Source organism: Lissotriton vulgaris, chromosome 2_1 (genome assembly GCF_964263255.1).
Source record: "Lissotriton vulgaris chromosome 2_1, aLisVul1.2, whole genome shotgun sequence".
Lineage (NCBI taxonomy): Eukaryota > Metazoa > Chordata > Amphibia > Caudata > Salamandridae > Lissotriton > Lissotriton vulgaris.
The window spans coordinates 2,098,128,369-2,098,145,318 of record NC_141687.1 but is presented as its reverse complement, the minus strand read 5'-3'; the positions used below and the strand labels follow the sequence as shown (position 1 = coordinate 2,098,145,318).

At 40.0% G+C, this 16,950-nt stretch overlaps 1 protein-coding gene across 10 annotated transcripts in view; it reads left to right on the top strand.

Annotated features, from left to right (window-relative positions):
- Positions 1–16,950, top strand: part of RAB27A (RAB27A, member RAS oncogene family) — a 465,531-nt gene that overhangs the window by 386,500 nt on the left and 62,081 nt on the right. For all 10 annotated transcript variants that reach the window (XM_086958330.1, XM_086958326.1, XM_086958321.1 and 7 more), the window contains one exon: positions 16,207–16,292. In XM_086958330.1, coding sequence (XP_086814456.1) covers positions 16,207–16,292 — 86 coding nt within the window. The remainder of the gene's footprint in view (positions 1–16,206; positions 16,293–16,950) is intronic.

The following is a 16,950-nucleotide window of genomic DNA, read 5'->3' as shown; positions in this document are numbered from 1 at the left end:
GCCCTATTGAGCTGATTAAGGTGAGATCACCAAGTACTAAAGATAATATGCGGTGGTTAGGATGCACAAAGATTGTTTCTTGGTCACCAAGAAAAGTGAGGAATTGCATGGAAATGAGACAATCTAAGTATAAGCAAACATATTACTTATATGGTGTGAAAAAACTGGACCCTTGTGTTGGCTATCTTGTGAAGGTAAAAAAAAGGTGGTTAACATGGAAAGGGGAAAGTAAATGCTCTACACCCCAGAAGGTGGTGAAAATGTTGTGTAATTCTGTCCTACTCCTTGATGGGAAAGTCTACCATGCTAAAAGCCTAGCATTATTCAGTGGGGAAGGCTCTGAGAATGGGCAATGAGATTAGTACTTTGCCAAGAAAGTATGATTGGGTTGATGATGTCACCCCTTTGGGTGTATTGGCAAAGAATTCTCGACAAGAACCTATGGGAAGTGTTGACCCTGTTCCTGTGTCTCAAGACTCTGTTGTAGTAGATCTTGTCCCTGTGTTTCAAGACCAGCTGTGAATAATTGCGAAATTTCAAATTGTGGAGGTCCCAAAATATTGTATAGATACAGGTAACGCCTTTCAGAAGATCACCAGGTCGGGGAGGTATGTTTGAAGCCCAAAAACCTTGATAATGATATTATAGTTATAAGTTGTTAGTTCCTTATGAAGATGTATTCTGAGTATGGGATTCAAATCTTTTAAGAATTGCAGTGGAGTGCTTAGAAATAGCTCGCTGTCTCCTTTAGTCCTATTTTAACCACAAAGTTAATGTAACAATGTTCTGCTTATATATAGTGTGGGAGAGGGGAAGTGTTATGTTTTGTGCTCATATGTGTTCTGGAGCTCGATTCTTTGTCGGAGCTCATAGAGTGATATGAGTTCACACAGTGAGGGTTGGTATTGTGGAACTGGATGGAGGTGGAGGCGGACCGCTTTGCCTGTGCTGTATTGGAGGTTTGAGTTAGTGAATAAAGCCTATAAATCCAACTGCCTTGGACTTATTTTTACATCTCTCACCTATTTGATTTTCTGCAATGCTTCACGTTGTTCTCCCTTTTGCCCATTTCCCCACAATACCCTCCGTGTGGCTCCACAGACACACGCACTCCATGTTGCTTCTATACCCCTGTAATGCTTCAACCCTCTTCTTCCACATGTATTGCTCATATCCGCCTGCTTTCTGAAAAATCCCAAACCTCATTCTACTACTATGTTCTCCCAAATAAACACCCTGTAGACTCTTCCCTCCTCTATACTATTGAAACCAACTAACAGACTCGCATGTCCACCATTCCAATTAACATCTTATATTTCCTTATTCTAATCCACTATGGGTTCCAGAGTAGTGCGTTGTTAGACCTGGCATCCTTGGTGTGGTTTCCTCTGTCCTTTTGCCTCTACGTCCTGTATTATTGATTATATGCAGCACTTCGTTTATGCTGGATCGTTTACTCTGTGCACTTTACCACTGCTAATCAGTGCTAAAGTGTAAGTGCTCCCTGTGTAAATTGTGATTATGTGTCGGGCTCCTCAACTTCTCGGGATCGGAACGATGCTCATTAATAGTCCACCTCTTGATAGCTTCAAGTCTGAGTGCTATTATAGCGCAGAACAGTGAAGCGATCAAGCGAGGGAAGGACCGGGAGGGAGCAGCAGGGAAGGAGACCTGAAACGACACAGAAGCAAAGCACACAATCAACATCCATGGACATACTCTGTTCTTCCCCCTCCTGTAGAAGGGCATAGTGGTACAACAAGTAACTACCTGTAAAGAAAAAGAAAGACGTGTGTTGTCCTAGTTGATCCAGCTCAACTTGTGCCTCTCCAGGAACAGGAGGCCAGTAAGAGCACTACAGAGAAGAAAATAACATATTATTTAGGTACATAAGGTTTGCGTGTTCTCCTCTTTATATGTAACATATTCTCATATCTACCAAACGTGAAGGGACACGTACCCAGCACCACCTCTGGACTAGTTTCACAGAGGTTGTATGAGACCTAACTTGGCTCATCCACAATTCTTTGCTAAATGGATACACAAAAAAACAAAGTTAGAGAAAAAACTCAAAGCCTTAAGTTTTTAACGGTATTTTCTTAAGGGTATGGTCTATTAAATTTGAAAGTACACTCTCACCCAGCCAGACTACGTGGCGCCAGGTAACAGTTTTTGGTAAACATAAAAGTTTGTTGATCAACACAGAAGTGCTCCTCCACTTGGATCACAGGAAGTCATGGACTCTCCGTCGTGAAGAAAAAGCATTCTACCACTCCAAGTGGTACTATCAACATGTATTCGCAATCTGTCTGTAGGATAATGCTATTGCTCCGACCATACACCCCAGCAAAGGTATCCTTTCTACTCGCAAGAGACCACAAATGTGTGTCTCACCAACGAGGAGGTACACCTAGTGCCATGGGATGATACTGCAATTCAAGCAAGACGCTTCTCAAAAGCGCAGAATTTAAGGGTTGTTAGTCCCGACATGAATTCCCCAAATATCAATATGCACACTCTCTCACTCTCATACTACTAGGGAAGATATCAGTGGTGGTGCAGCAGCATACTTACTGGACCCGCACTTGTGTCGTTCTTTATTGTTCAGGACCGGTTGCCTCACCGGGGCACTGACAGTGAAGCTCCTCAAACGGCAGTTCCCAAAGGTGGCTCTGCTCCGAGGCGCCAACCTCTGGGCTCCCCGTAGAAACCAAGATTCAAGAGGAAAAAAAAAACACCAATGCCCTAAAAGCAGCCTCTTCGTGCTCTGAACATAGAATACTCGAAAACGCCGCAGGGGCGGAAGTGCGCTCATATGCCTTCCGCTGCTCTGCATGCATGCGCGCTGCCGCCAGTGCTCATGGGACTTGAAGTCTTTCGAGCATTTTCAGCGCCGATCCGTGCAAAACAGGAGATGGCTCGTTTCGAGACCTGACATTATGATAGGTTAACCATGATGAGTATATTTGATTTCCTGGAAAGTCCCTAATAAAGTGCACTGTGTGTGCCCAGGGCCAGTAAGTCAAATGCTGTTAGTGGGCCTGCAGCACTGGTTGCTACCCACATGAGTAGTCCTGTAAACCTGTCTCAGACCTGCCATTGCAGTGTCTGTGAGTGCAGTTTTAAACTGCCATGTCAACCTAACGAGTGCACACACTTGCCAGGCTCAACCATTCCCTTTTACTACATGTAAGGTAGGCTAAGGTATCTTCATGGGTAAGGCACAGCATATGTGAACGTTAGGACATGAACTGGTGTGTTTTGCATGTCCTGATAGTGAAATACTGCCAATTTAGGTTTTCACTATTGCAAGGACTAGCCCTTCCTTAGGTTATTATTGGAGCTGCCTTGTAACATTTTACAAGTGTAACTTTAAATTGGGGAAACGTTAGAGATTTGGAGTTTGGGCTCTCTGAGCTCAGAATTTAAAAACATATTTTAGTTAAGGTTTTTTTTTAATTGTGTGTTTGAAAATGCCAATTTTCTTGCTCTACAATCCTGTGCCGCCGCCTGCCTGTGGAATCAAAGTCTGGTTTAGACGGACTGCTAGGTTGCTTGTGCATTTACTCTAGACAGTAGCACAAAGGGAGTTGAGGTGTGCCCTACATAATCTGATAGCTCATCACCAGGCTGATAGGCCTTCCTAAGTTAGAGTTGTGGGAGAAATTGTCCCTGACATCTGATTGGGGCTGTGCCTGGCCTCTCACAGTGCTGTGTCAGCCCCCCCCCTCCTGTACTGTGTTTAGAGTCAAGGCAGGATCTTGTGGACAACAAAGATTTTCCTTTAAAGTATGCCTACTACAAAGCCAAAAGGGGGATAAGTATTGGACCTAAAACCCCCAGACTTTTAGAACACTTCTGGATTGAGGACTCTGCCAAGAAGAAGGGCTGAAGAACTGTCAGGAGGAGTACTGCTGCTTTGCTGTGTGTTGCTTTGCTGGATTGGCCTGCAGTTGCTGCTTCTGTTTGTGGGTAGTGAAAGAACTTGACTCTGCTTTTGAATCCTACTTTCCAAGGTTCTCCAAGGACTTCTGTGTGCTTCCCTCCTGCAAAAGACTGGAAAATTTACACATGTTTTTCTGAGCATGTTTTTCTGACGCTGCACCGCTGTGCAGGAGAAATTTCCACGCACCATCACCTTGCGGCTAAGGAGATCGATGCATCACTGTTCTGCAGCTGAAAGAATAGATACAACCCCTGTTATCCACCGCTGCATCGACCTCCAGCACGTCTAGATTTCCACTCATCACAACTGTGCGCCAAACTTTCCACCGCATCACTCGCAGACCACAAAAGTCTTCGGATGTTGAGGCATTGCTTCCCCCTACAGTCTGGAACTGACACAACACTTCTCCCGCAACACTTCTCCGTGTAGCAGAACTGATGTATTGTTTGCCTAGGTACTCGGGAACCTACGCATCGCTGAGTTTTTCAAAAGCTTTTGCGTGTTTTTTTTTTTCATTTAATTTGCCGATCAGAGTTGGAGCAGCAAATAAAAAAAGTGTCCGTCTCATTTTGTAGGCTTGTGACTGCGTGATGTGTGCACTTACAAAATGACTCTATAGGGTTTTTTTTTTATTGAGCCATGTGGCACAGCATTGGGAATACTGTACAGCATACCTATAAACGACTGAGAAAGCCAGCAATTATAAAGGTGAGGCCTGTGGGCTTTGTCAGTATTGCTACCTATTTAGCCAGAGTAAGGTAGGCTGAAGCTCTATGCAGAGGTCTGATTGACTGTAAATCATCTGGCCAACAAACATATGTGTGCATCTCTGTATGAAAAGCATTGGACATGTTGTCTAGGCAACCGTTTCACATTCATAAAAAAATATTTGGTTCCATCTGACATATTTTGACTTTGTGTAACACTGGTGTTCTTGCCTCACTAAAGGATATTTATAAATGTTTTAATTTAATTTCTATCCTCTTTTACAGGAGAGCGCGCATGCGTGTGTTTGTGTGGTGTGTGTGATGGAGAGGCTTGCTGCATATGCTCGCTGCGGATGATAAATTCACTTGTCTAATAATGAGGGTGTCAGCTTTATAGAGTGGAAAAATAAAGAATGAGTCAGATGTTTTTGTTTCTTCACCAGTCTCATTGTAGGCCTGAGGGCAGTTTTTATGGAACACAGATCTGCTTCTGGGCAGCTATATAAAGCTCTTGCCTCTCCTTATCTACTGAAATTAGAGAGGGAGGCTGCTCTGTGTAGCATCTGAGATTAGATAAAGGTAACATGGCAAGAACACGTTTTTGGATTGCTAATAATATTACAGTTGCTCACCACCTAGAGCATATATAGTTATCTACACTGCTTAGCCTCCTGAAATGCAGATACTTTCCTTGGAGTCCTACCTGCTGTTAAAACTTCATTAGAGACTCTTATATTGAAAACGGGCTCCTCGCTTGTAAATGGTCAATTCATTCACAAAGTTATAGGTTTTTTTACCCCTGACTTGTTAGCACTATGCTTATAGCACCTTCAAACCTTCTTTCTCTTTTTTCAAGGGTTGACGCACGAGTTTGGGTTTCCTTAACAGAAACTCAAGATTTGTTGACAACTGTAGTGTTGTGGGCCATGGGTCCACATGCTCCTCAAATGATGGACACACACACACACTCGTTGGTACTGTTGGTCAAGTGGCCACGATCACGTGCACCCAGGCCCTTTTATTTGCAGTCTCACATCACTTGTGATGTGACGCCTGTGATGGATGGATGTAGGGTGCAAGTGTGTCCAGCCCTGAAGGGAGTTGCTGGTAAACTAAGTTCCTGCTGAGACACTAGAACGTTTCCATCACAACACTACAACGACATTCAAGTTATATGTGGGTTTCACAAATTCTGTTGGAAAATGGAGCACTGTCGTCCTAAGTCAGACTCCATGCTTGGCTTTAAAGCAAACCTACCAGTTTACGAACCTTAATTTCGCCCATCGAGTTGCCAGCACATAATCTAAGCTATGCTTCAACATGGAATATACAAGCTTTTGTCCTTGGTAAATGAGGCAGGTCATCTAAGTCTTAGTCAAGATGCGAAAAAAAATTGACATTGTTGGCTGCAGCACAAAAAAACCTGTTTCATTCCGGTGAATTAAGGAACATTTGTATGGCCTTATCATTTACCCTTTCAGCTTTATTTAAACTGAATGTTTAAGGCGTCAAGCCTAAGGTAAGATAGTCGAAATAAAACTGAAGGTAGCATTCAGTCCAGTGGCAGGGTTAGCTTCAAAGAACACACTTTCATAAATGTTAGTTGCGGTATTGGGACTTTTAAATAATTCATAACAATCTTTAAATAGTTCTGGTTTCATCCAGCCTATAGCATTGATCAAAGTTAGAAGAGATTATGCGACTTTCAGGTAGCGTGGGAAATAGGTTGTGGGAGATGTTGGCCCCTTATTGAGGTTTAAAATTTTTGCTATAGCAGTAAAGCCGGTCTACATGAAATGCAGAGGAAAGGGGAACTTTTTTCTACCTCTTCTGCCCACTTATCCTATGTTCATGGGTTAGGTTAGACAAGTATCTAAAATATGTTTTGCTTGTAATCAGTATGTATTTTTGTCAAACGTTATCACATTCTACCTTGAAGCAGGCAATTCATTCATCGTGTCATTTCCGTGATCCTCCCTATATCTAGAGTTTCAAGTTTACATTTCGGCCATTCAACTCATCTTTCATCATTGCATTTTTTTTAATTCTCATAAAAAAACTAGTCGTAGCCCTTCACAACAGAAGACTGTGGTAAATAGTCAATGAAAATTATGAATTTGGTAATATTTGACCACAAAACTAAATCAGTCTGTTTGGAACCTTGGAAAGGTAAATATATATTAATGTACATAATGAATATCCTAACACACATTTGTACATATTGAATATCCTAACACACATATATATATCTATATATATATATATATATATATATATATATATATATCTATATATCTATACATACATATATCTATTACCTACTGGCGGTTGCCAGTAGGTAGTTATAGTTAGTACCTATTTTCCATAGGAAATCTGCAACATTCTATTTGGAATAACTTTGGCGCCAGTTGACAAATCTTCGCAAACTTTTTAAAACTGGTGGTGCGCTCCAGTCCGCTCCTATCCTGAAAGTCTTGGAGTGATTCGTGAAGCAGGTGGCTGAGAAAAAAGGGATCCCAAAACGTGTTTTCCCCAAGCAATTTTCCATAGGTACCGTTCATCACGGCTACAGCCCGAACGGAATTACACCAAATTTGGCAAAGTTGTAGTCCTTGGGTCAGACTCGTCCCTTTTGCTTATTTGGTGTAAATCTGTTCAGTAGTTCCTGAGAAAATTACAATTAAAAGTACATATATATCTATGACCTCGGTGGATCCGCGGATCTTGCTTAGATTATAAGCGCACCGTCCCGATCACGCGCAGAATGCTGATTGGCTGTGAAGTGGTTGTCAGCATTCGAAACGAGGAAGTGGTGGCAGCCATTTTGTGCCCCGGTAGAAGCGTGGATCTAGAAATTAGTGGAACAAGTGTTTAAAACGTATAAAGGGGGCAGGTAAGAAATATTTTGACCCTCTAGACCTGCTTAGGGGGTCACACAAGGACATCTAGGGCCTCAAAAAGATATATTTTTTTAAAACAGAGAAATGTGCGCTGGGTGCATGAATCCGCCGTAAAAAAAATAAAAACGAAGCGCGGGCTCCTATGCTTGTTTAAAAATTAGCTACGTGGGAAGGAGAAATCCTGGGGTCTAAAATATTGCATTTGAAGCGGGGCCGAGGAAAAAAGAGGGGTCCCAAATTGTGTTTCCCCCATGCAATTTTCCATAGGAACTGTTCATCACGGCTACATCCCGAACGGCTGAACGGAATTACACCAAATAGGCAACGTGGTAGTCATTGGTTGAGACTCGTGCCTTTTGCTTAAATGGTGTAAATCCGTTCAGTAGTTCCTGAGAAAATGACAATTAAAAATACATATATATCTATGACCTGGGTGGATCCGAGCATCTTGCGCGCACTCAAAGCGCACTGTCCCGATTACGCGCTGAATGCTAATTGGCTGTGAAGTGGTTGTTAACATTCCAAACCAGGAATTGTTGGCAGCCATTTTGTGCCTCGGTAGTAGTGAGGTTGAAGAAGTTAGTGGAAGAAGTGTGGAAAACGTATAAAGGGGGTAGGGTAGAAATATCTTGACCCTCTATACCTGCTTAGAGGGTCCCACAACGACTCCCAGGGGCCACAAATTGTTTTGTTTTGTAAAAATGGCAAAGTGCGCTTATGGTGCGCGGATCATGCCCTAAACAAACAAATAAAAGGAAGCGCAGGCTTTAATAATTAGCTACCAGGGGGACAAATTCTGGGGGCAAAAGTTAAAAATGTTATGGGGCCCCAGAGAGGCTTCCTAGTACCGGGGATCGCCACCCTCTGGGGCTAAAATATTAATGGGTGGCGGGGGGTGGCTCATCCACAACCCCACCAGTAAAATAGATGGAGTGGTGGGCTTAAAGGTCCGCTACTCCCTGGGGCTTTGTCAAAAATGGTTGAGGGGGGCTCAAAGGCCCCTCCAGTCTTAGGGACAGCCATTTCTGTTTGTTATGGCTCTATGGTGTGCACGCGTCGGGTGCGCGACTCATATGGAAAAAAAGTAATCTTTTTGAGATATACATGAAGCTTATGTGTTTAGATTTTGGGTGGCTCTAAAAAGAGCCTTTGTGTTTATATACATACATATATAAACATATATATAATCTGCATATCTATATAAATAAAAATATAAATGCATGCATACATATATGCATGTTATGTACATGAAAGTTTGAAAACACTAATAAAAGCAAAGCTAAAAAGCCACCTAATTACAAACCGAATTGCTTTAACTTAAACGAGGGCGAGACCTTTTGCATTTTCAATGCTTGTTTACTTTGGTTCCATCAAGAGGGCATTCAGATGTCGCACATTTGCTATACATTCTGAATGTTAGCACTCTTGTTGCTCATTAGATCACTGTAGTAAAGCCACTGCTCACCAGGGAAGTCAGCGGCTGGTATTCAAAGTGCATGTTTCAGTCTGCATGTCAGCCTTTTTTTTTAATGAAATAGAAGAGGATTTGAGAAGTCACTCAAAATGTGCCCTAATTTTTCTTTCTGCAGCACTAATCGTGCTTTCTATGGCAAAATGAACTCCCTCATTTTGTTCCTTTTTAAATTAAATGTTTTAAGAGTTACCGCTTTATTCCAATCAAGATGGCTTCAGGTGTGCTATACTTTTGTCATAAGTAAGGCTGTTAGAACTCTAGTTGTTCTTTAGAACACTCTGGGAAGCTGTAGTAGAACACAAAGGAATCAACTGACTGTCTCTGCCCTTGTTGGATGTACATGTTTTACTGAGAATGTCAGACTTCATTCTCACATGACTGAGAAAGACAATGTGAATTTACAGAAAATATGCTCTCAGTTTAGCTTCTAGATCACCTTCCAAACCTCTGTGAGAAAAGCATGAGCAAATAGTTTTCTCTCAAACATGATTCATGATATCCCAGCAGAAGGCTTTTTCACATGGTAAAATCACCTTAGAACACACCACAATTCCTAAAATAAGTATGGTACCATCAACAAATGATTTATAATGTATCTAAAGTCTGAAAACCTTCTATTAACTGCAATGCCTTTTAATGAGGTGCTATCATTTATATTGGTCCCAAGATGACTGCCAACACTTCTTGGATGAAGTGCTGACAACCAATCAGATCTCACGATGAGATGTGTCGTTAGGCTCCGCCCAGATATATATGTATTTTTTTCCTTTAATATCTTAAAAACTACTGAAAAGATTTACACCATTTAACCAAAAGGTATGAGTGTGAACCAAGGACTACCTCTTTGCCAAATTTGGTGCAATTCCATTCAGCAGTTCGGGCTGTAGCTGCGATTAATGGTTCCTATGGAAAATTGCATGGGGAAAACAACTTTTGGGACCCCCTTTTCTCTCTTGACGAATCACCGCAAGACTTCTAGGATAGGAGCGGACTGGAGCGGGCCATAAGTTTTGAAAAGTTTGCGAAAATTCGCCGACCAGCGCCAAAGCTATTCCAAATGGAATGTTGCGGATTTTCTTTGGATAATAGGTACTAACTATAACTACCTACTGGCGACTGCCAGTAGGATATATATATATATATATATATATATATATATATATATATATATATATATCAATCAGATCCTGGAAGAAAAGCACAGTCCACCTTCACGAACTGCAAACCGCCACACACCAGGAACGGACCAACTCGAAGAGGTTAGAATTTAAAGTGCAGTTTTATTTTTAGCCATACACAACATACATATATATATATTCCAAACGATTCCCACCACTCCCGGCGAAGAAGGAACTCAGACCACCACAGCGATTCAGGCAAGGTATGCGTTTATTTGCTTTTCACACGCAGCCTGCAACGACGCGTTTCGGGCTTCAGGAGCCCTTGATCACATTCAGCAAAAATTACGTCACTTGTGCTTTCTATACATTTTTTACACCAATGTGCACACCCCCTCCGTTGTGTGGACTACAAGTCACGTGATCGATGAATATGAAGGAAAGACTACCGAGTAACTGCTCGTCTTTCGGAGTGATGTTGAAGATAATAACTGCTTAAATGCATAGATAAAATCTTATACAACATTAAATGTTTGATTAAAACCCAAGGCAAGTTTGTACACGTTACTAAATTTCAACATTGTCTAACAGGATAAATCCTCATTTCATGTATTTACAATATTATCCATAAAGTTATTGTGCTTTAGGTCAAACTGCGAAATCCTTAGGCAAGCTCTACTTTGATCGAATGATATATATTATATATATACTGACCCCTTCATTCATACATTCAATTAGAATTAGCTTGAGTCCTGCTTGACCATAAACCGTGCAAAATTTATCCAAAATTGCTTAGTCTTGTGCAAAAGTGCAAAAAGTAATAAATATAAAGTGTCCATTGTGCGGATTATATCGACAAAGTCAACAATATTGAAATTCATAGCTGAACAGCACTATGTACATACAAGTGTATGTTTTCATACAAGCGAATATCGAATATATATATATATATATATATATATATATATATATATATATATATATATATATATATATATTTCTCACGAAAAAGTAAAACCAGCACTCCTCTCTTTGGAATTGAAGATTTATTAAGACACTGTTACAGCCTACGCTGTTCGAACCGGATGGTTCCTTTTCACGGCAGCGTTACACAGTTGTCCTACTTTACTTACAGCTATATATCTTATAGTGCTTGTCAAAGTGCATTGTGGAACATGCAGTTTGAGACTAATTTTGCTTAATTGTTTGTAACATTTTTGTCATGTTAACATTCTTATGCATGCAACCATTTTGCTAAGTTGTAGGCTTAGTGCCATACATTAGTTCATTTAATTTGCAAGCACTTAGGAGAAAGTGGACTATGTGGAAGAAGCCATGCGCCAACTAGGTGACTCCAAAAATTACACAGTTTTAACCCATGACCCAACACCAAAACTCAAAACTGAATTGGCATTGAAACTACACAGTTGGAGAGAAAAAGGACTAATAACCGAGGAAGAAAAGAAATTCCTAATGGTAGAGCATCCCATCACACCAACTATATACTTTCTTCCCGAGATCCACAAGACTCTGAACAAACCCCCAGGGAGACCGATCATCTCCAGTTGTGGCAGTTTATATGAACATATGGCAGAGTATGTCGATCATTTCCTTGCCCCGATCGTACCTACTCTCAGTTCGTACATTAAAGACACTGGGGATTTTTTGCGTATCTTGATGGATACTCAATGGCAATCAACGTACATGCTAGTGACCATTGATGTCATCTCGTTATATACATCAATAGAACACAAGATAGGCATACAAGCAGTACTCTATTTCCTAATGCAGCAACCAATTACAGAACGAGATCATTCGAAAATGCTCATAGAGATGATCAGAACTTGTTTATATAACAATGTTTTCCTTTTTAACAAGAAGGTCTACATGCAAAAGTGCGGTACCGCGATGGGAGTTTCCTTCTCTCCAAGCTATGCTTAACCTCGTGATGGGGTGGTGGGAGAGGAGCATAGCTTGGAGAGAAGAAAACGACCACCATATGATCAATGTAGCGTTATGGTTACGCTACATTGATGACCTCTTCCTACTATGGAAAGGAACGAGATCTGAATTCCTAACTTTCTTTGAAGAACTCAACAATAACCAAGTTGGCTTAAAATTCACCTATAATATAAGCAACAAAGAGGTGGAATTCCTGGATACAAAAGTATATGTTCAAAATAATCAGATACACACAACAACTTTCAGGAAAAAAACAGCCACAAATAGTATCCTGCACGGAAAAAGCTTTCATCCTGAAAAACTGAAGAAAAGTATTCCGTACGGTGAACTACTAAGAATGCGTAGAAACTGTTCAGAAGAGAAAGAAATGGAAAGAAATTTTGATGAAACCAAAAAAAGATTCTTACAACGCGGCTACAAGCACGAAGACATCATCCAGGGAGAAACAAAGGCCAGATCAAAAACCCGAGCAGAAATACTATTACCAAAATCATCGGACGGTGATCTGATTAATGAACAAACAAAGACCGATCCCCCTAGGATGATTGTCACATATAGCAAGGAGTGTCATAAAATACGCAAGATTTTAAACAAGTACTGGCATCTGATACAGAAAGACCCTGATATAGGTAAAAACATAGGAGAAAGACCACTAATGACCTATAGAAGACCTCCCAACCTTGCGGACCATCTGGTACATAGCCATTACGAAGAGAAGAAAACGTCCAACTGGCTTACAGAAAAGAAGAAAGGTTTCGTAAAATGTACTACCTGTAAAGCCTGCAAGATAGGAAAAAACATGAAAACAATCAATGATCCTAAAGGCAAGGCTCACATCATAAGAGAACATATCACGTGTGAAACTAGCTTTGCAGTCTACATGCTACAATGTTATTGCGGAAAGCAATACATCGGAAGCACCACCTGCACTTTGAAAAAAAGAATGTTGGAGCACATCCGTGCGATACAGAACAAAGACTTCACATATGCTATGGCAAAACACTTAGCAACCCATCCCAACAAAACGTGGAAGGATACCCACTTTTTTGGCTTGGCAGCAATACAGCAACATGAACGTGGTGGTAACAAAAATAAAAGTTAAGAAGACTAGAATCAAGATTGATCATGCGCTTCAAAACAAGACAACCGATAGGATTGAACGAAAGTGAAGAACTTTATTTCCACCTTTAAATATATGTACTCTTAACTATGCCGAAGGGAATTCAACATTTGGGAATCCACTTATGACAGCATGAAAATTGTTTTGCTTTCTTTATTTTGTGCGTATGTACATTGTAGTGTCTAATCAATGGCAGTGATAAGGGCACTCAGCCCGAGGAATCAAATTGACTGTACAGCCTGAAAAATTAAAAACATGGCAAAAATATGGAGGATAAAATTCCACAATCGTACAATCAAAGACACTGCCTTGACACACAGTCTAAGTGCTTGCAAATTAAATGAACTAATGTATGGCACTAAGCCTACAACTTAGCAAAATGGTTGCATGCATAAGAATGTTAACATGACAAAAATGTTACAAACAATTAAGCAAAATTAGTCTCAAACTGCATGTCCCACAATGCACTTTGACAAGCACTATAAGATATATAGCTGTAAGTAAAGTAGGACAACTGTGTAACGCTGCCGTGAAAAGGAACCATCCGGTTCGAACCGCGTAGGCTGTAACAGTGTCTTAATAAATCTTCAATTCCAAAGAGCGGAGTGCTGGTTTTACTTTTCCGTGAGAAATAATCATCGGGACCCGGTCCTGGCCCCGAACCATGCACCGACTTGCCAAGTGTTCCCTCTGCGACGGGATCGTTCGTGAGAAATATATATATATATATATATATATATACTGAAAAAAACATAGGTTTCAGACATGTTATAGTTGGGAATTAGCATTTAAAAAACCTTAGAAATTCACAGAAAAAAACATAGGTTTTAGGAGTGTTATAGTTAGCTGGACATTTCACTCGTACAAAACCATTGAAATTCCTCCGTTAGAGTTAGTTGTACTTACTATAACTCACACGACAGCAATCCACTGCTGATGATGTCACATATTACATCGTTCATGACATGGTCAGTGACATCACTGATGACATCTCAAATGACATCACTGATGATATCATCCACGTGACAATCTGATACACCACATCATACACTAGTATAACCTTTCAACACTCATTATAAAATATGGAGTACCATATTTGAAACCATTGACACACCAATACAATTTTCTAAAAATCCACTCAGTGATTCCTAGATCTACACACACATCTAAACATTTACCTATAGATTCACTTATACATGCTGACAAAGATCAATAGAGCAATATCAAATATATTTATACACCCACATTACACACCAGCATACATCCTATTCAAATATACAGTCATCCTACTTACTTATAAAAACAATTGATCACACTTACATTTACACAGCTACACACTTAGACAAATACCACTTCATTTATTCATAGAGATAGTAACTCATACTTAGTGTGTTATAATATCACTATTACAAGTATAAAGTTATGTATACTTATTTATATGCAACAATTGTCACATACACTGCCTTTTATATTTCTACTTTGTTAGACATGTATCTTTGAGAAAAATATTTGCTCATCACTACACCCATAAAGACATTCTCTTACCCAAACAACTGTTTACACATGTAGTCTTAACCTCATATACCTACTAAATCAACTATTTATACATCTTTGGACAGTCACAGATCTCCCACCCAACCACACACACACATTCACTCTCCCATACAAATACTCATTTACCTAATCAATAACTAATATAGACTTTGATATAGCTAGTAACCAACTTATGTAGTAGTTTACACAACAAGAGACAGAGTGATACAGATATTCACCTGGTTTAATCACTATCCCTTATATATAGTGAGACACTTCAAATTAGTCACTTAAACAGTCAATCACACTGCTAGTAAATCCTCCATCTAGACACTTATAGTTCCACTCATTCTTCAATGCAGATTAATATATATATATATATATATATATATATATATTTAAATATCGAACAAAACCACATTCACTGATATCATCAGTGATGTCATTTGATATGTTATTAGTGATGTCATCAGTGATGTCACTGACCATGTCATGAATGATGTAATATGTGACATCATCAGCAGTGGATTGTGGGCACGTGAGTTATAGTTAGTACAACTAACTATAACGGTGGAATTTTAATGGTTTTTATTTCAACTTATATCCACGCTGAATTACCGCTACAGTGGTCATTCTTTTGTGTGTGCTGGGTTTGATTTGTCTAGATTGAATGAATATTTGCAATAATTGACATTTCAACAGTACAATGATTGATTTACCACAGTTTTTGATAATGTATAATTGTGTTTATAGCGTGGAAATGATGGTAATGCACATTGTGTATCCGTTACAAAATGGCGCTCACATTAGTGTTGGAGTTCCAGTCCTTCCTTCATTTTGATTGTTTTCAATGTGATTTATAAACATGGAGTTTTACTTTGTGCCGGTAACATTGACAAAGGTACTTCCGCCGAAATGCGTCTGTTGCTGTGAGGTCCGGTCAATATAAAGGAATTGAATTTGCCCCCGGAGTGCGGTATTTCTTTCTGGTACCTGGAGTCCCGGTGAAGGAGTGGATCTATCTATCTATCTATCTATCTATCTATCTATCTATCTATCTATCTATCTATCTATCTATCTATCTATCTATCTATCTATCTATCTATCTATCTATCTATCTATCATTTCCTTATCATTATTCATGGCCCAGTAGGTAACTTCCTTGTAATGCAAGAATAACCTCTGCAGACCTAGTCAGGGAACTGTGTGTACTTTCTACATAAGGTATGAGGTTATTTCAGCTGCTTGCATACTTAACTGTTTTCACGTAGTGTTCATTATCCTTAAGACTAACAGAACATGCCAAGCAATACTCAAGAATGTTATGTTTTCCTTCATTAGCCATGCTGTTCATGCAGGAAATGCATAAATTACAGTTTTCGCTCTATGAGAAAATTACATAATGAATGCTCTTGCCTCACCTTTTATCTGCTTAATATTGTGAAGGTGTATAGGTCAAATGGACCAGATGGCGTTGCGGGGCGAGGCCAAAGAATACATCTTCAGTTGTGGGACACTGCTGGGCAAGAAAGGTATGAAAACAATACTTCTATGTACTCCTATGGAATAGAAGAACTTTAGGTTTGTCTAGTAAATTGTGTTAACATTCCGTGTGGCAAGGCTAAACCAATTTAATATTCAATGCTTATGATAAGAAACCTACCCGGTGAACGTTGCGCTCTATAAATATTTTTTAACATAACATAATATACTATCTGTACTGCTATGGCTCCATGCCGTAACTCACTCCGTAACTCACTCGGCTCTTAAGCCATCAATTGTGGTGTTGATGTGGAACCCCCATTTACCAAAGTGCTGGTGTAGCAGCCAGGGCAGGGACAGCATTTGAAGATTTCTGGGCATTTTGAAACGCATTGTGACCGAGAGAAATCAAGAAATGATGACCCAGGAACGTTGCTTAGGTATTCACTTTCTATGTGGAACAAAATGAAGAAGGAGTTGTTCACCTCATATTGCTATTTGACTGTATGTATTTATGCAAATGTATTGCAGTGGAGGGAGGGAATGCTGGCAGAACAAAGGCAGTGATCAGTTAGGGTCCAGAATTCTGGTCGGATTACCCGTGGATAAGATGTTGTCTTAAGTTCCTTCCTGACGAGCAGGAGTGAAGGAGCTTGCCAGATTTGTCCTTCTCCTTTTGCTTTATTGTGTCCAGACTGATGAGTTTGA